This window comes from Cucurbita pepo, chromosome LG01, assembly GCF_002806865.2.
Source record: "Cucurbita pepo subsp. pepo cultivar mu-cu-16 chromosome LG01, ASM280686v2, whole genome shotgun sequence".
NCBI classification, from domain to species: domain Eukaryota; kingdom Viridiplantae; phylum Streptophyta; class Magnoliopsida; order Cucurbitales; family Cucurbitaceae; genus Cucurbita; species Cucurbita pepo.
This window is the reverse complement of record NC_036638.1, coordinates 12,970,491-12,990,537: the sequence shown is the minus strand read 5'-3', so window position 1 is coordinate 12,990,537 and position 20,047 is coordinate 12,970,491. Positions and strand designations below refer to the sequence as shown.

The following is a 20,047-nucleotide window of genomic DNA, read 5'->3' as shown; positions in this document are numbered from 1 at the left end:
TTTATATACTTACTCAGGGTGTTATACCAAAAGAGCGTCTTAGCGTTAAAAATGAAATCTCTTTAAACACTTGCTCAAACAAGGAGTGTCTCAACCGGACATATTTGTAGAACAACTTCACACTAGTGGCTACTTATCGTCTTGATTTAAAACACGTGTACCCAACAAAAATAGTCTAAATTTTGTATACAAAAGATAAACTTTGAAGATTATGTTCGTATAATTTTTTGAAATAAATGTAGTTTCTTTATTGGTTGTAGGCTAGACATACCGAATACAATTTGGGTGTATACTTTATTAATCTTGTCTTCTTTAGACATTGTCTTTTAGGCTCCGCTGAATTGTAACATCTAAGCTCTGACGAAAAATAAGTACCCGATTTCTTTTTTGAAGTTCTAAACTCTACCATTTTATTGAAGGTCTTAGAGGACGAATTTAATGTAGAATAATTTAAAAAAAATACTTAAAAAAAATTCTAGAAACTTAAAAGAAAAATATAAAAGAAAATAGTGAAAAATTAGTAAAAACTATGGAAGTCAACCCTCAAGAACAAAATGGTAATTTTGACTTCTTGCAAGAACCCTTACGAGATTACTAAGAAAGAAGAGAAGGTGGCTTGAGTCTAGTGCTCCACGTGTCGCACAATTAGCGTGCATACTCCCTCCTAGGACGTCGCTACCCATGCGTGAAACTAACATTACCATGACATGAATTCTACCCAAGAAATTTAAAAATTAAAAAAAAATAAAAAAATTGAAGCTCCTAACACGTGAAAAGCTAGCTTCAAAAGGCTTGCATCATCCATGTAAGTAACCGTTCAAACTTTTCTCAAATAATGCTGCTAGGGATCACTAGAATGTGCGAGCATACAAATTGTTATAGAAAATTATCAAAATACCCTTAGAATGCTTCCTGATTTTAATGCTTTATGCTTGGTTAGAATAGAAGATAGTATATTGTGTTCTGCCCTTTGGGAGATTGATGGATGTTAACTCTCCGTTGAGCTTGTATAAATACATAATATAGTATGTTTAACTCCAAGGAGATTCATTGTGTGTTCTCCCTATATAGCGTATTTATCTACAAAAAGCTAGGACCAAGGCATTAGAGTTAGGTTGGCTATACGATGACCTAGGTCAAGACGCTTCTCGTCGACTAAGCATCTTAGAATGGTGAATGGTGGTTAGAGGGTCTAGACCCTAATTCTTCTAGACTAAGAAAGACTCGATAAGTTAGAATAAAATAAATTGAAGTCAAAAGTTCGAGTTAAGCCAACTATCTATTCTAGGAACCTAGTAGACCTCCTCTGCACTCAGAGATGACAATGGTGATGTTTAAAATATTGTTATGTGCTTTAGACGATCAATAATAATATCTCTCTAACAAACATACACGAGTGAACCAAGTTAAGATTAGGGTGCTACAACTACCCCGGTTGACACGTTAACCAAGATTAGTATGTTTCCAATAGACCATGCACTTCGGGATTACGAGAGGTGATCAGAGATCTAGACCTGAGTGTACTAAAAGATTGTATTAGCTCCAAGGAGCTAGTCTCGAGTGTCCCAGAAACGCGAGATGAGAATTAAGCCACCTAGATGGCTCTAAGAACCTATAGACCTCCACACCATCTAAGAATAACTTATTGATTATATGAGGTGTGACGAGAGTCTTAATTAAGTAAAAATATAGAGTTGTGATACCTAGAGTCGGTAGGTAAGTAGAGATAGAGAGGGTTAGATTACTATTTGTTCACAAATATTTAAAATCATTCATTATTCATTATTTTAATGGAGCTAATTTTGGTTTACATTTAATTGAAAAATGGTAGAACATGAATGTTAAAAGGAAAAAGAAAGTGGAATGGGAAGGGGAGGCAACAACTACACAAATCAACGCAATCTCCAAAAAAATCAATGATCCAAGGGCAGTGGAGTTGAGATGCATCAAGGAAGCCCACAGCCACGCCTTGAGAACCCCATCCTCGACTTGTCTCTATCGAACTCCAACAAGAATCCTTGTTGCATCAGATTCCCAATCACCGAAAACCCATTTCCCGAATCCACGGGTCGGATCGCCAAGCACATCACCCCCTCCTCTGTCTCCACAAAATAGTTCCTTGCCGGCGGCGCAAATACACCTCCGCCGCCTACCCGGAATCTTAGTTGCGGCAGACTCCGCATCCGCGACTCGCCCGATGCGTTCACGCACAGATCGAACCCTGGACTCAACTGGAGCGCTCTCGGCAGCTTCACTCGCCGTCTCATGGCCTTCAACACTTCCTCGTATGCTGCCTCAGCTAGATACGTCAATGTCGTGCCGGAATCCACCACCGTGCCGCCGTTGCCTTGCTCGTCGATGGCCCACACGTTGGGATTGATGGGCAATTTCACGCCGTCCACGGTGATGCTCTTCACGACAATGTAGTAGAATGTCGGGGACAGAGGGTTAATCTGCAAGGGGGTGTAGCTGATTTTTGAGGCGTTCGTCACCGGTAGGCTACGGAGGCCGCCGCCGATCATGAGGTAGCTGGTGGGCGGCGGAGAGAGTGTATAATCCATAAGACAATAAGAAAAAGTGTTGCCAAATCGGCGGCCGAGTTGGGAGGAGAAGGAGATCGGGCCTCTGCCCAATCCCATGACTCCACGTGCTCCATTGAATCGGGCGCCCGAAACGCTAGGACCCGAGATCCGAAAGCCACATCCAAAGGAAAGGTCGTTGAGACGGGTCTGGGTGTGGGTCCCGGAGAAGGTGTTGAAGGTGGTGACATCTTTGGAGAAGAAGCCGGAGGAGAGGGAGGAGTCGGCGTAGGAGTAGAGGAAGGGGCAGGGGGAGTGGAGGTGGGTGTGGTTGCAGCGGTGAGAAGGGGGGTGGGGAAGGAGGCGGCAGTGGGGGTCGAAGCAGTGGAAAGGGGAGAAGGAGGATGAGTGGCGGGGGAAGAAGGCAGAGGAGGGAGGGTGGTGGGAGCAGTTGCGGCAGGGGGAGCATTTGACCCAGACGAGGTCGCTGCCGGTATCGGCGACGAGGAGGAGGCTTTGAGGAGGGGTGCCGAGGTGGAGATTGACGAAGTACTGACCAGAGCCGGTGGAGGCGCCGGAGATGAGGGGGGACTTGAGGGTGGGGCTGTGGCGGTGGGAGGAGAAGAGGAGGGAGAGGCGGTGGGTGTCGGAGGAGAGGGCTTGAGAAGGGGAGGAGAAGGGGTTAGTGTGGAGTAATGGGAACTTCAGGTATTGAGAGGGAATGGCATTGGAGGGATCCGTGAGGGATGAGAGGAGGAGGAGGAGGAGGAGGAGGAGGAGGAAGAAGGTGAGATGGAGGAATTGGGAAACACACGGCATTCTAATTTTGGTACAGATGAGCTAACTGCGAAGGGTTAAGGCTTTGTTGTCTGTAAAAGGGTGAAATAGGTGGTTGTGCTTTCAATTTGTTGGGCTCGCTTTCTGGGCCCAAACTCTACAACATGAACAGACTTATGAATTATGCCCAATGGGAATCAATTTTCATTAACAATAAAATATAATAAATAAGAACAAAAAAGAACCACGTTTAAAATGCTTAGATACAAACTGACATACCAAAATCACTCCCACCCCAAAATCTAAACCCACAGGATTCATAGAATCTAAAGTATACAAAAAAACATATCAATAAGGGTACAAAGATACTCATCTACCCCAAAACTTCATAACACTATATCGACTACACCTCTACTTCGACCACATTGTCACGCCTCATTGAAAAGAAGATTTAATTATTATGGGTGAGTATATAAAATATGATCAATAATAATTCATACTTCGTTATTAAGCTTTATTGATCTTAACTTGTTCGTACAGTGTCTTATTCTCGTTTCAAAACATTTGGGAGTTCGATCTCAAATATAGCCTCTTCCAAGGCTATACCCTAAGTTTATTCATTCTACCTAAGTTCAACTTAAAGTAGTTAAGCGGAAACTAGTTCAAATTCTTAATTCCTAGTCATATCTGGACCTCGAGACCTCATAAATTCTCTTGAGTTCTCTAGGTTTCCTAAGTTGTCGTTTTTGCTACTCTCTCATCATCATCATACTTATAAGTCATAAGTTTCATGCCTTATAAGGTTCAACCAACTCTCAAGGTACTACTCTGGACCCCGGTTGCTCCTAACAGGTTCACTAAGTTGGAAACTAAGTGGCAAACTCCCTAATTCACAAAGCACTGTCATAAATCATAAGCCAATTCTATAATTATCCGGACCCCTGATGATCGAGTTAGGTTTACAAATACGGGCTAGTTGACAAACTCTTAGTCGTCCCTGTATAACCGCATAAAGTCACATGCATAAACAAACCATCATAAGTCTCAAATTCAACCAACTCGAAAGGTACAATTGTAGACACATACTACTTGTGATAGTTAGACTAAAAGGAAACTAATTGGAAATCTCCCGAACAATTACCAGAGAGTACACCCATACATCATATGCTAGTGTTATAGTTATTCAAACCCTGATACTTGAGTCGAGTTTACAATTAAGAACTATTTGGCGAGCCCTTAATCACCATCGTATGACTACATAAAATCGCATGCATATACAATGGAGACATAGCATAGCGACCTACACATGGATACACAATCATAGTTCAATTAAGAGTTCAGTTTGTTCATTACTTGGGAAACGTGCACAAATAATGCTCAAACATGCTCTTACATACATCAACTTAGCTCATCCCATGCTCAAATATTGATAATAAGCTTCCTATAACATGCTTTTAATCGTACTAAAGGTATTTTCAATCACGGTCAAATCAGAGCTCAACAATTTATTTTTCGGGAAACATGCATCATATAAATTCAACATATTTTTCATAGATCCAATCAACTTAGTTCAGGCTCAAATTTCTATAACATTCTTCATATATCATACTTTCATACATACTACAAACATTGCCAAATCTGATGTTTCGATGTGCCACTTACTTGGTAAGCATGATACTTATTGTTCAAGTTCGGTTCCTTAAAAAATTTCAAAATTTGCCAAACTGCTCAAATAGGTCTTACAAGATGGACAAAATGCGTGAAATAGACAGTTTGGATCGATTTGATGAACACACGAAATCGTACCTATCTTACCTATCTTTGACTCCTACAAAGTTGATGCAACAAAAACAACAAGTTTAGATTCATCCCAACGAGTAAATTCAAGCTCAAAAGTTGCATTTTTTACTTGCGGATTCGTGATTCTTGGTCGAGGCTTCTGAGCTATTCTCCTCCAAAAATGGTTCCATAGACTTGTCTCTCGTACTCTACTGATCCTTCCTCTCTTAAATCGGTATTTAACTTCTCTGCAGTTATGAAGTATTTACATGATGAAAGTATTTCTCAACTTCTCCAAAATCGCTCTTCAACTTCTCAACCGCAAATAGAGAACTTTTATCGACTATTTAGATGGGGTAGTTTCAACAAATATTCTCACTTTCTACTTGAATAAAGTATTTACATGATTTTTTTTTTTTTGGGGATTCCATTACTTTTATTTTGATTCGGATCAAAAGATAAGGGGATTAAATTGGATAAGGATGACATGGACAAGGGACACGCTCACGAGAGGTCGACTAGAGAAATAATAAAATTAGAGGTTGGTGCTTAAAATTCTTTAGGGCTTTAGTTTGGTTAATTAAAAATTAGGGTGTGGAAAATTAAATTAGGTAATTTTAAGGAGGAAAACACATTGAATGTATAAAAGTATGAGAGGAGTTATTGCCAATTATTTGTATAAATAAAAATGTCATCTGCATCACTTACCCGCAACATACTTAACTAAATAAGAAGAGGGTAAGGGTCTCCATGATCACCCCCTCTAAATTAATTTACGTTAGCTTCCGTTCTTCGAAAGTTGTTCTAGCTGTCGTTGAAGTTCGCTTCCGGTTAGGTAGTTGATCGCTTTTATTAGTATTTCACAATGGTTCATTTAGTAGCATCCTTGAATAGTGTTGGCCATAAGAATCCGAAATGTAAGATTTTTATTGTTGTTATTTGTCTTTCAAAATGTCTTCCACAGACAGAAGAAGGACATCCCTACTATTCACGATTTTAAATCTCACCTAGATAATTGTTTAACTTAGGAGAACAAAAATCATTCCGATGAGTCAAACTAAGAAGCTTCTTAAGTTCAAATTTGCTAAGTTCATTATTGCATAGAAGAATATAGAATGAGACAATCCAAATTCGATTTAAGTTAAAAGATTAGCGTGCTTTTTTTCTTATGTTTCCACTTCGATTTGATTATTTAGACATTAGACATTAAAAAATCATATGAAAAAAAAAAGTAATCTAGGAAGAAAGAGAGAACAAAACTTGTTATTTTGGTTTCATCATTTCCAAACCAACTTTCCACTGTTGGCTAATCAGTTGTCACACTCGTTCTGATCAGATGGTTTTCATGGGAGGGGTCCGCACATGCATTTTCTGGAGTGCTTATCAACTGCATTTTTGTGTTCCTCTCTCATTTGCAAACCCCTCCAATAAATATCAACCACTAAACTATTACTAAACTATATTTATTTTGTTTAGGTTTTTTATTTCGAGATTCCTCTCAAGATTTTTAAAACGTGGGCTAAAACGTGTGCTAAGGAGAGGTTTTCCACACTCTTATAAACAATGTGGAACCTCACAAAATATTACTATCCTTGTCATCCTTGTCTTTCGAGGTTAGCCAATAATTATAAACAAAATTGAACCAAACTTAGTGTAGAAAATAAGTAGGGAGGTTGGTGGGAGGCCAAGATTTTCCAGTAGATTGAAGTGCCCCACAAAGGCAAAGCTGAGGCTTCAATTTGGTTGTGTTTGATTGCTCAGAAACAAGGCCTCCGCCATTAACAAACCTAACTCTTTGCTTTAGATTAGTGTCAGCTACGCCTCTTCCTTTTTCATTCTCTCCTAAATTAATGCCTTCACTTCCTTTTCTGTCCAGATTTCCCTTGATTCCCTTGATTGATTATTTATAGTTTTCTCCCTATTTCGTCAGGTTTCATGGGGATGTGCAACTTGATAGGCTTCTGGGAAAATTTTGAACAAACCAAACTTTTAAGCATGGGATTTGATGATAAGTACATTTATCATTAGAGGGTTAGTATGTATTGTCCTAACTTTCCTTTAGTTAATTGGTTCAAATTTTACTAACTCTCATCTAGTTCATAACCTTTTTTTTTTTTTTATGTTCTCATTTATTTTGGTTATTAACTCTCTTGTTGTACCTATACAAAGACTTATCTAGTATTGTTTGATGGTTTGAGGTGTTGAGTCATTTTCATTTTGTATTTGACTAAAGTCAATTGAGAGAAACTTTGTAAGAGAAACTTTGTAGTGTGAGAGTGTGACAGATACACTTGTAAACACTTTAGTTACCGTGATTGGCTACCACCCGTGGATGTAGATGAATTTCTTCTCTCCAAAACCACGTAAATTTTTGTATCTCTCTGTTTACTTTTTGTTTGTGGGTGTATGAATGCGATCGATCTTACTCCCACTTCCGCTACAACAATTGGGTATCAAAGCACTAAGTTGTCACATTTAGGTACAACAAGTGGTATTAGTACATCAAAAGTATATAGAATTGTAGAAGAAGTATATAGAATGAAGGGAAGTGTAAATAAGAGAGTGAATTAACAGTAGGGAGAGTTGGTCTTACAGTCAAAGAAAGCGCTGTCTCTATCTCTATCTCTATCCCTATCTCTATGATTGTGTTGAAAAAGAAAGAACAGTAGTAGTAGTAGTAGTGATAGGTTAAAAAAGGTTAAAAAATGTGAGAAACCTGTCGGACCTGAACCCACGTGAAGTGTCACCACTCAGATGCTGCTGCTGCTGCTGCTGCACTTTTATGCTTACTTTTGTTTCCCTATTCACTCACCAATTTACTTCCCTTTCTTTCTCTCTCGCATTCACTGCAAATGCTGCACCCACACGCCCTATGCCTTCCTATCATTCCTATCCACTCACTCCCACAGTCTCCTCTCCCTCTCCCCTGCCCCCATCTCCCAATACCCTCTCAGGGCTCATCTCCCATCATGAACCCAAACATGTTTGGTTCTAACAACACCACCCAAACTAATCACATTGCTTTACAACATCAGGAACAACATGAGCAGAATTTGTATCTACATTTCCCACATCCTTTTCTCGACCACGATGACCTGTTTTTAACCCACATTTTGTCGTCCCAACAGTTCTTCATTGGTGCGGATTGTTGGGGAGAACGAGAACGAGAACAAGAACGAGAACAAGAACGAGAACAAGAACAAGAACAAGAACAAGACCAAGACCATGATCAGACCAAGCAAAATTCGGAGAAGCCAAGGATTGAAGTAGTGAAGCAGAAGAAGAAGAAATGCAGTGGTAATAGAAAAAATGGAAGCTCCGGAAAGAAAACAGGGAAGAAGGACAGACATAGTAAGATCTACACAGCACAGGGCCCAAGAGACCGTAGAATGAGGCTGTCCCTTCAAATTGCGAGGAAATTCTTCGACCTTCAAGACATGCTAGGCTTTGACAAAGCTAGCAACACCATCGAATGGCTTCTCTCTAACTCAACCTCCGCAATTAAGGATCTCCAACACAGCTTAGCCAACAACAGCAACAACAACAGCGGGCATAGGTATGGTGGCAGTGTGTGTTGTGGGTCGACCGAGGGCGTGTCAGAGATGATTAGGGGTAATAATGGTGGTGGCGGAGCTGCAAAAGAAGGTGCTTTTATGGGCACTCCCAAACACAAACAGAGCAGGGCATTACGTAGGGTGGGCAGAGAGTCGAGGGATAGGGCAAGAGCTAGGGCAAGGCAAAGAACAATGTTGAAAAAAACAGAACAACCCATTTCCAATCTCCAAGATGTAAGCTCAGTTGTTGATGATCTCTCGGATTTTGCATCAATCCGAAGTATTTTGTGAGGTAATCATAATTCCCCATCGCAAAACCCTGATTCTTCTTCAACACTTGCTTGCCCTAATTGCCCCAATCTTAAATAAATAACCCTAATTCAAAGGGTGTGATATCATGATCCAGATCTACCTTCTTCCATCTGTTTCATATCATCATCATCATCATCATAAGCCAACACTTGTTTAATTAAAGTGGATTTCTTTCATTTTGGTTCATCAAATTGTGTACAAAGCTGTTGTATTCTATAAAATTCAAAGTTTATCTGAAAAGTATGATGCAGCATATGGCTTGCGGTGTCTGGGCTTTGATGTATGTTCGTTCTACTTCAATTGCAGCGAAACAGCACAAAATGGGAAAAGAATACTCAAATCTTAGCCCTGAGACATAGGGTTGATACTTAATTTTCATTGCAATCAAACCTTATACTCATGTGGGAACTCCAATTTTAAATTTTCATTTATTCATTAATATAGATCTATGTTTTACACTTTTCTTTCTAAAATCTTCCTTTTACATCAACTTTTTTTCATTTCATTCATTTGTTGATTTAATTTTGTCTCAGTTTTGTTTTTATAATTTAACAACGATTAAAAATTATATTTTAGTTCATGATTAGCCCGTCTTTATTAGAGACCGAATTTGAAAATGAGGTAGAAGAGAATAATATAAAAGAAAATAATGAAAAATGGGGAATATCAGTCAAAGGTAAATTGGTCTTTTTGACCCACCTTTCCTAATTAGGGGTCTCAAAGAACCCTAGTCATTGGAGAGGAAGAAATGAAAAGAAAGAGGAAAAAAGAAAAAGGAAAAAGGAAAATAGAGAAAATAAAAGAGGGGTTTTCGGTTTTGTAGAGGGAGAAAGTTGAAATCTACTCGAAACCGTCCTTTGGAGTCGAAATTTTGATAGAGTTCCTTTACCAGGCTTGCTTAGTAGGTTGTGACAATGTCTTGCCTTTACTTGAAATAAAAGTAGCTTGAGTATTTTAAGAGATAGTTAGTAACTGATCTAATTATTGGGTTAAATGCAAACGCATGCAATGTCATGAATGGAACCTGTAATAATAGTTTATTTTACTTAGGCGGCTATCCTAAATGGGCTAATTGGATCTGTATTTACGGTTCTACATATGGTCTACATGTGTGAGTATGGACCCACACGTGTGAGTGTCTTAAGGAATAAAAGAAGAACAAAAACAAAAATTAAGGCTAAAACCAAGATTCTAAGTTCTCAAGACTAAGAATCCATAACCTCAAAACTAAGGTCCTTGGATCAAAACCAAGTTTAAGAACTCAAAATCCAAGATCAAGGTCGTTGGGCTAGATCATGACAAGAACTTAGAACTCAAGACCAGAATTTAAGGGCCTTAAATTTTCAAGACAGAAACAAGCACATGATAAGAAAAAGTGTAGCACCCTGGCACACTTTAAGGACACGATTAATAGCCTACAAGTAGACTATTTACTGAATCTTTGTGCTCATTTCTATTCTCTCATGGTTTTTAGGCGGCAAGAAAAAGTTGGTCGAGAATGGACGTAAATCTGGAGTAGGTGTTATATAGAGCCACACTGTGCTTCAACTATTTTAATGTTTTAAGTTGTTTTGTTAATCGGAGGTCCAATGTACTCAAACTTTAATTTGGCTTTGCAAATGAAATGTGTTTATGTTTTGTTTTAAACACGAAATTTTTTATCGTTCTTTATTATTTATGTCTTTTACCTTTAAATTTTTACAAAGTCATCACGACATGACTTGAAAATCAGGTTGTGACGATAAGAGCTCTCTAGCCTTCAAGCAGAGACGACAAGGAAAGAAAATTTTGAAAAATGAACCGAGGTTGGTAACCTTCTTCCCCACTCGATATCTCAAGCTATCATGCATCATTTTATGTGGAACCAATTCCTATGCTCGATGATTGATAAGACTACAAGTTTCATGAAGAAATCAACCCTAAATAACCACTAATAGAAGGTTGATGATTGTAAGTTGTGGTAGAGGTAAGCGTCGGCAACAACTTCTTCTAGTTAAATGAAGAAGATGATGACGAGGGTGATTTCAACTGAACTAGTCTCACCATGGTTTATATGACACGATCTTAATTAATTTTTCTCAAAATTAACCCTCTTAATGAGTTGATTCACTAAGGGACCTCCCAAAGAGAATTTGAGGGAAAGTAACTTTGGGAAGGACTTGAGCCGATCCCCTAGCACACCCAAACAAGTAAGTAATCACTTTGGTCTTTTCATAAGAATTACTTAAAGGAATCACTTGAAATTTACCTAGAGAGTTAATATTTCTCATAGTTAAGGGAATAGGAAGAGATTAGACTAAGAACCATACTTAAAGAACCTAAAATGGACGTTTTAATCGGGATTTACCTATTACGACCCAATACGGAGTAATTTAAGGAAATAACCCTCTTAATGACATCCCATTACATGAAATTTTAAATTATCACCTAATATCATGGAATAATGTTACATGATGAATTGAAAGAGTATAAGAGCACCTTTAAGACAAACCAATTATCGGGGTAAAATGACCCAAATATCTATACTGTCTTTAGGATGTTTCATGGTTTAAATAGATCCTAAATCACTTGAAATTTTATGAAACCTATTTTTAAGTATATAAATGATTGTGCAATCATAAAACTATGTTTAAGTCATAAATCAACGTTAAAGTAGAAAATGACAAAAATGTCTTCAATGAACATTTTACGAGAATTTATGGTTCTAATGACACCCATGAATAATGGCATTATGTATGATTTTAGCATGAATTTATAAAGGGTTGATGAGATGAGGTTATGCCTTTTAAAATTTTTATAATGGACCCTTAGAGCTAGAACTATAAGCTTATGAACCATCATCTATGCTCTAGGTTAAAGAGCCGAGCTAAGTAGGTTGGTTTCCATAAATGCACCATCCAAGCCCTAAGTCGTCTATTAGGACAGGCAGACTACTAGATACCACTCTATTCAGACTCCCTTATGCCCTAAGTCAATTTTTACCTCTTGATATGTGATAAATTGGGATCATATATTTTCTTCACTGTAATGGAATGGTCGATCTAAATATCCTTGTAGGATGTTAGAACCCAAATCGTGTCGTGGGGAAGTAGAGAATGTCGTAGCAACCATAGGCAAAATTGGGATTATGAAATCCTTGCTTTTCTTTCTACTTTAAAAATGAAAAATATTTTATCGAGTCTTTTAAACACTTTACGCCGGTACATGGTAGTTCATAGCACAAATCTCTTGAAAAGTAGGTTATTATTGTAGGGGTGCAAGTAAAGCCGATGAACCTAATAAATTAGTCGAGGATCGAAGAAGAAGTAAAGAAGATGTTAAAGTATGGTAGATTAAGACTTAATTAGGATGCTCCCAACACAATTGAGTTGGTTGACAACAATTAGAAGAAGTTACATAAGAGAAATGAGAATAACGTTTAAATGGCATGCAACCAACACCCACCCTGCGCCTGAGTCGCATGCAACTACTTCATGTTTAATTGGCATGGGTGGTTCGTGGAATGAACAAATCCGCGCGTATTATACCTTTTGATTAGTGCAATATCATTATCTTATGATTTGTTTACTAACAATAAGCAAGTAGTCCGTTCAAATCGAATTAAGTTGGGCTGTTAATGTGAATCTAAACATTTTTAAAAACTAATTTTAGGGCATTTTTGACCGATTACCCAAACAAAGTAGTCTCGACAGATTGGGTTCTTTCCCTCTTCCGAAAAAAGAATTGAGAATCCGAGGCCAAAGGTCTCGCCTCTAAAAACCTACAACTCTACTGTCTCGCTCCTCATTGTGTTAGTTTATGTTCGAGTTTCATAGATATGGCTTCAGATGCTGGTTCGAAGGCGACTTCTGCTGCCGATTCCTACCTTGGAAGCTTCATAACTTTGACTTCCAAGAGTGAAATTAGATACGAAGGCGTTCTGTACAACATCAACACGGAAGAGTCGAGTATTGGACTGAGAAACGGTATTTTTTTACATTATTTTTTCCGCAGTCCTTCTCAAGATTTGGGGCCGTGTCGCTTACCGCTTTTCTTTTTGGGTTTTAACTTTCCTGATTTTGTCAATGCATGGACATTTCCATTTCTTTATGGCTAGAGAATGAGATTTTTTTTTTTATTTTTTTTTTATTTATGAAATTTCGTTTTGGTTTCATAATAACGAGGCTTTGAGTAGGTAATTGAGGGTTAACATTTGTGGCTTGAACTGACTTTGATATCCGATAATGCACAAATTACCCTTGTTCTTAATTTTCTTTTTCTACACAGTATTCTATTAGCCCAATAGCCTGGTCGAAAGTAAAAAGTTGTTTGTGCTTTATTTATGTGTAAATTTATCATTTATCGTACCACTGATTTAATCTTCTCTTTCGAAATGCTTTCTTGTTCTCGGTTGATTAGTGCGGGCAAGATTGTAAACCACGGTTTTCTGTATCTTTGTTTGCGGGCAATATTTTGTTGTCTTTGCAAGCATTGAGTGCGAGTTATTATTACTTCCTTTGGGGAGTAGATTGTTCCTCATATAGGTCTTGAATTGGAATTCTTGAGAACCATGTACCACCAGAATGAAAATTTCTGGCATCTAAAAGGTTTTCTCTACTGTTTTCACATCTATACATCAAACACCAAGCTAATTTACTATTTATTTTATTTGGGGTAGTGAGATCCTTTGGAACAGAAGGAAGAAAGAAGGATGGTCCCCAAGTCCCTCCAAGCGATAAATTTTTTGAGTACATCTTATTCCGTGGGAGTGATATCAAGGTATCGAATGCATTGAAAATTATGTTTGATATGATACTTTGGTCCTCTAGTTTTGTTTTTTTTTTTTTTTTTTAAGATAGGATCGGTAAATTCCCTGTTGTTTAGAGTGAATGGCAGATATCACGATTGGAGTTTCTGTCTCTTGCTGATTACCACTTGAATATCCGATTATGTGAGCCTGCTGGCTCAATGTGGTACTTCTGTTTTGTGCATGCTTATTTATTTTTACGGATTTCTTACTGCTTTCATTTTTTCATTTTCTTTTGATATTGTATGCTGAAGAGTCGAGATGGGACCTGGATTCATTTCCTTTCCAATGCTTTGATCAATAAGAAGCTCTTTTGTGCTCTTGGCAGGATTTGCAGGTTAAATGTTCTCCACCTGTTCAGCCGACAGCACCTATAAATAATGATCCAGCAATTATTCAAGTGCGTGTTTTTCTTTTTTAAAGAAGATTGTATTTTTTTTTCTAATTTTTTAGTATATTAAGGCGTGTTAGCTTTTATTATGATTATTTTTATTTTCGAAAGGATGTTGACCTTATTCTTATTTGTGGCTTATGCAGTCTCACTACCCCGCCTCAGTTTCCCCATCTACCAGCATGCATTCTGTTGCCAGTGGGTCATTACCTGATCATACTTCCCACACGGCATTTGGATTCCCTCCGTCTAATTTTCAAGGTGGTTTGCCTCCGTATCAACCTGGAGGCAACTTGGGGTCATGGGGAGCTTCTCCTCCGCCTCCTCCTAGTTCAGATGGCAGTGGACTTGCCATGCCCTTGTATTGGCAAGGGTATTATGGCCCACCAAATGGGCTTCCTCAGTTACACCAGCAGTCGATAATACGTCCTCCTGGTCTATCAATACCTTCATCCATGCAACAGTCAATGCAGTATCTGGACATTAATGCATCTTTACCCATTGGATCTTCAAAACAACCAGAAGCTCCGTCTCCCTTGCCCCCTGCTAGTAATAGTTCTCCTAACTTGACCTCCACTGCTCTGCCTCCTCCAACTTTTTCAACAGCTTTGCCAACGTTCCCCTTTGTTTCTATTTCTGAAACGATACCAAGTTCAGTTGCTAATAAGACAAATGTTGCTACCCTTCCCGGAGCCCCTGTCAGTGTTAGTTTGCCAGTAGGTCCGATACTGTCTTCATTTTCTACTTCAAGTGCGGATGTCAGTTCTGCCATACCACCAATCACTAATGAACCCAATGCAGTTTCTGGTCCTTCATTACAGTATCAAAGTGCGTCCCAGTCAACTTCATCTGTAGTTGGAATATCTAACTCTCGCACAGAATCTTCTATACCTTCTCTAGTTACCCCTGGGCAACTATTGCAGTCTGCGCCCACTGCTGTGGTTCCATCCCAATCTTCACATACAGTGCATAAGGATGTGGAAGTGGTCCAGTCATCATCATTAAAACCTTCTATGCCAGTGACAACAGAGACTCAGCCACCAATATTACCACTACCTGTACAGTCAAGGCCTGTCCAGAAGGTGTTTTACTAGTTCATAAAATGCAAATTGTTATTTTATTAATTTTTTTTTTTGTGTCTGATTTGTTAGTTTTCTGTTGTCTCTTTAATTTTCCTCCTCTAAGTGTACCTTTGTGCACGATAGGCTCTTTGAAGATTGTTGTTGAACTTATGATTGATTTCACGTTTAATTTTGATAGCCAAATTGGAGTTCTAGGTATGATAAGGATTGTCTTTCAGAGGCCTCTTCTGTCGAAGTCTATGTTTTAGGAGATTACATTTGAATGAAGTGATCAAAAGTGACAACGTAAAGGGCAAAAGGACAAGGGGTCCCCACCCCAGGAAAGAGGCTACAAAACATTTCAAATTATTGCATTACATAGTGAATTAGTTATATACTTACCAACAGGGATTTGGTCATACTATCACTTGGGTTTTCTTGTAGAGGTCTTCTTAGTCAAAGTCTGTTTTAGGAGAGACTAACCACTTATAATTATTGCATCACATAGTGAGTTAGTTATATATTTACCGACAGGGATTTGGTCATCCTATCACTTAAATTTTCTTCTAGAGGCCTTCGTAGTGAAAGTCTGTGTTTTAGGAGATTACTGAACATATTAATTATTGCATCAGATAGTGAGTGATATATTTACCATTGCTTATTTCTGGTTTTTTAGTTTACAGCTGGAACTGCTACTTAAATCTTTTCCATTTCGTGAACAGTTGTATGTTATCGTATCTGATTAGTATCATATTTTCTTTATACCTTTATCCGGGCTTCATTATTCGTATGTTCAATTACACAACCATAGTTTTAGATAAGTGGAAATACAAATTGATGTCTCAATGGCTGCCTTTTTTTTTTTTGCCCTTGTTAGTTTATGTTATGGAGACACTGATGTTTTTTCCCCTTTACTGGGTATCAGTCAAATGGTGCTCATTTTCAGGCTCGGCATTTTTACCGAGGACGTGAAAGAGGAAGAGGCTCTGGGGTAATGTGTACGGTTTTTTTAAATAATAAAGTAATAATTGGTGTAGACATCACTGATCAGTTCTAATCAGAGTTTAACAATGAATTACTTGATGTTAACATCTTTTTCTTTTGGCAACCAAGGGCTTTGTAGCATAGTCATTTGAGTAAATACTACCCACACCCTCTTTGGTGGATCTCTGGATGTAGGCTGATGAGATCTAAAAGCTCATGGAAAACTATCTCTTCCAGTTTTTTTATAAATACTCCATAGGTGATGGCTTAGACACCTATTTTTGGTAGGGTTGTTGGGTGAGGGAGAAACTCCTTTGTATCATTCCCCCATCTGTGCCACCCTTTAGATATGAGGTGGTAGTCAATGGCCTATTTCATGCGGCATTTGGGTGAGTCTTCTATTATCTTTGGGTTCCATCCCTCTACGGATGGGGAATTGTTGGAGATTTCTACTTCTGCTTTTGTGGAATGTTCTTGCTGGTCAGAAAGGAGGGGCCTGTGTTCCAGACCTTCACCCTTACCAGGGTTTTTCTTAGCTCATGTTTTCACCTTGTGTGTTACTTTTCTCTCACCTTCATCTCTTCTTTTTCATCTCTTCTTTTGCTCTCCCCTTGTGTTTTCCTTACTCTAGAAGGTTAAGATTCTTAGGAACATAAAGTTCTTTGCATGATAGGTCTTCGTGGGAAAGGTAATACTATAGACCGGGTGGAGACAGTTTCTTTTTGGGGCCTTAGTTCCATTTGTAGAGGTACGTCAGAGGCCCTCAAAGCCTTGTTCTTTGGAGCTCTAGTTTGCTCAATAGATTTGGACCCATTTTCTTGGAAACTTTTGAAGTCTCTCTAGTGCGGAAGAGGGATTGCAGGGCTGCTATGATGGGGGAGTTCTTTTTGTTTCTTCTTTGTTGGGAGATGGGCAAATTGCTATTGCAGGCTTGCTTTTGACTGTTATTTGGGGATTTTGACAGAGGAATCATAAATTTTTTTTAGAGAGAGGGGGAGTTGTTGGGAGGTCATTAGGTTTAATGCCTTTGTTTGGGCCTTGGCAACAATTTTCTATACTTATCAGTTAGACTTAGGTTTAATGCCTTTGTTTGGGCCTTGGCAACAATTTTCTATACTTATCAGTTAGACTTTGTTCTTTTGCATTGGAGCATCTTTTTCTAGTATGTTGGGCTCCTTTTGTTTGGCTGTTTTTTTTTGGTATGCCCTTGTATATGCTTTCATATTTCTCGATGAAAGCTTGGTTATGTGAATAAATTTATTTGTGTGCTTTAATTTCTCATTCATTTTGAGTGTGAATAAGATTTGGACTGGAATTAGATTGGTTTGCTAGAATTTGAATTGAAACATCATAGATTGCCATTTGAACTTAGAAATTTGTCTGATCAAGGAAAAATATAAATAACATGCTGAATATTAAAAATAATTGAGCTGAGGTTATTGATTAATGATTAATGTATTCATTTTGTTGGATACATAACCTGAAAATACATCATTGTTGGGTTAATTTGTAGGTGTAAGTTGTATTTATGTTTGAAGTTGGACATCCAAATGATCCTAGAGTTCAACATTTTCACATTTTTTACATTGCAGAAGAGTTCCCGTCCTGTGACCAAATTTACAGAAGATTTTGATTTCATAGCAATGAACGAGAAATTCAACAAGGATGAAGTTTGGGGAAGTCTAGGTAAAGGGAGTAAATCTTATCTCAAGGATAAGGATGTGGATGGAACGGTTAGTGATGAGGATGACACTCGGGAAGAAGACGAGGGTGAACTCTCACAGGCTGGGATCAAGGTGAGAACATCCTTTTAAGTCTGTTGAGTAATTGAAATTTAGGTGTAATCAAATGATGGATTCAAATATTTTTAAACCATGACATATTAGTTGTTGTTCTTTGTCTGCAGCCCTTGTATAACAAGGATGACTTCTTTGATTCACTCTCTTATAACGCTATGGATAATGATCCTCAAAATGGTCGGACTAGATATTCAGAGCAAGTAAAGATAGACACAGAGGTAACTTTTCTGGTTGTTGTGCCTCTTACATTTAAAATTGCTGCATTTTATGTTTTCCTGACTGTTATTGCAGACTTTTGGCCACTTTTCGAGGTATCGGGGGGGCCGAGGTGGCCGAGGTCCTGGACGTGGAGGGTATTTCCGTGGAGGTTACCATGGAAGAGGATATGGCTATAATGGCAGGGGTTGGGGGCGGGGACGGGGGCGAGGGCGAGGGCGGGGGCGATCATTTAATCATACGTAGTCCAACCAGTGTGTATCGGTCGGGCTCATATGGTATAAATGGCCCCGTTTTGATTGAATCGAGAAAGGATATGTTCTTTTATAGAGTGCACCTCTCTCCCGGTTTGTTCCAAAATAATTAGATTGTTCTTTTTTCTCCCCATTTTGATCATTGCCCCGTTTACCTTGTTTAAGAGTTGTTGGTTTAACAAAGAATTTGGTTTGTGGTGGAAGATTTAATTGTAAACCAAGTTGGATTTTAATAATATACACGACTTTAAGATCTTTTTTTAAAATGTTAAATGAAGTCTTAATCATTGTCATATTAGAACTAAGAAAGTTGTGGTGTAAGGCACTATCTTTTTGTTGTGAATCTAGAGTAATCAGATTAAATATATTAAGCACATGAACACATGAATAGAATTAATAGAGCATTATTCAATTTATCAAAACATAAAGCCAAAGACTACATCAACCTTTGAAAGACTATAAAAAAAAAAAAATCTTACATTTAAATAACATCATAATTAAAACTATAAGATTCCAAAAACAAAAGATAAGACTACTTTTTATAGTAAACAATTCTAGCCTATGTTATAGTAAAATCACTTATGGAGTATTTTTCCAAATACTCAGGCCGTGTGCCATATCATTTAGAAATACTCAGGCCGTGTGCCATATCATTTACAGGGAAATGCAAAGCGCCCATGTACGGATGATTGTGTGCCATATCATTTACAGGGAAATGCAAAGCGCCCATGTACGGATGACTGCGACATCACAAATAGAGACCGGCACTTGCACAGGGTAGTTGCACGTTTAAATTTCTAGTCATAGGTTAGATTAGGACGTTTGCATTTCATTATTTTAATTATTTCATTTATAATTTTTTTTGTTTGCTTTAATTTTAAATTCCAACGTTATGTTTTGAAACACGTAAGACTGACAATGTTTTCTAGAAGTTTGAAGTGTTCTGAATGTTTTTAAATTTTACATTAATTAAGAGATGAACATTTTAGAGTTATATTCCGCATTTAAGAGAACAACATGAGACGTTAGTAACGACTCTGAGTATGTAGAAATTTAGGGTCGTTACATTGGGTATTATGAAAAAATGATAAAATTTATCTCTTAAAACAATGAAAACTCAAATAACTAGAATCAAATGCAACACATACATATATTTTACTCAAAGGATGGATTAAATAGATTTATAAAAAGATATTAAATATTAAATATTTTATGATCCAGTTTTACACCCACTCATTCAATACCCTACTCACATGTTTTCACACAAAATATTTGAATCAAAATCATGTGTAGCAATTATAAGGTAGACTCTATGAAAAATGTTACCATGTTAATGTACCAAACTTTATCTATATACTATAACATCTTTTATGTTACTTTTTTTTTTGTCACACTTGATTTAATTTTCATCCCACCGGGACTAAGAAGACAACTAAAAAAAAAAAAAAAAACTGAAAAATACAGTAAAAATTCGAGCAAATTAAAATCATACGACAATCAAAAAATCCAAAACGAAAAAAATTCAATATAGGTGTTATTCAAGTTATTTACAAATGGGGAACAAGAATGGGATTAAAAGTATACAAATTACAACCCAAAAAAATACAAATTAGAA

At 37.7% G+C, this 20,047-nt stretch overlaps 3 protein-coding genes across 5 annotated transcripts; 2 read left to right on the top strand and 1 right to left on the bottom strand.

Annotated features, from left to right (window-relative positions):
- Positions 1 to 1,796: 1,796 nt before the first annotated feature.
- Positions 1,797 to 3,358, bottom strand: LOC111808145 (aspartic proteinase nepenthesin-2-like). The gene has a single exon (XM_023693963.1). The coding sequence runs from the start codon at positions 3,336 to 3,338 to the stop codon at positions 1,947 to 1,949; it is 1,392 nt and encodes a 463-aa protein (XP_023549731.1). The 5' UTR covers positions 3,339 to 3,358; the 3' UTR covers positions 1,797 to 1,946.
- A 4,686-nt stretch (positions 3,359 to 8,044) lies between these two features.
- On the top strand, positions 8,045 to 8,920 carry LOC111796012 (transcription factor TCP18-like). The gene has a single exon (XM_023678732.1). It carries the CDS (start codon positions 8,045 to 8,047, stop codon positions 8,918 to 8,920), a length of 876 nt encoding a protein of 291 aa, XP_023534500.1.
- Positions 8,921 to 12,606: 3,686 nt separating this feature from the next.
- Positions 12,607 to 18,688, top strand: LOC111811383 (protein decapping 5-like). Of its 3 annotated transcripts, XM_023698236.1 has the most exons (8): positions 12,607 to 12,906; positions 13,599 to 13,699; positions 14,056 to 14,127; positions 14,265 to 15,200; positions 16,105 to 16,170; positions 17,756 to 17,959; positions 18,070 to 18,180; positions 18,254 to 18,688. In XM_023698236.1, exons 1-8 carry the CDS (start codon positions 12,759 to 12,761, stop codon positions 18,422 to 18,424), a joined length of 1,809 nt encoding a protein of 602 aa, XP_023554004.1. In that variant the 5' UTR covers positions 12,607 to 12,758; the 3' UTR covers positions 18,425 to 18,688. The 3 variants fall into 3 exon arrangements, with proteins under 3 accessions (XP_023554004.1, XP_023554085.1, XP_023554162.1); XM_023698317.1 differs by lacking the exon at positions 13,599 to 13,699 and having other exon boundaries at positions 12,827 to 12,906; XM_023698394.1 differs by lacking the exons at positions 12,607 to 12,906; positions 13,599 to 13,699 and adding an exon at positions 13,732 to 13,893.
- Positions 18,689 to 20,047: the final 1,359 nt, after the last annotated feature.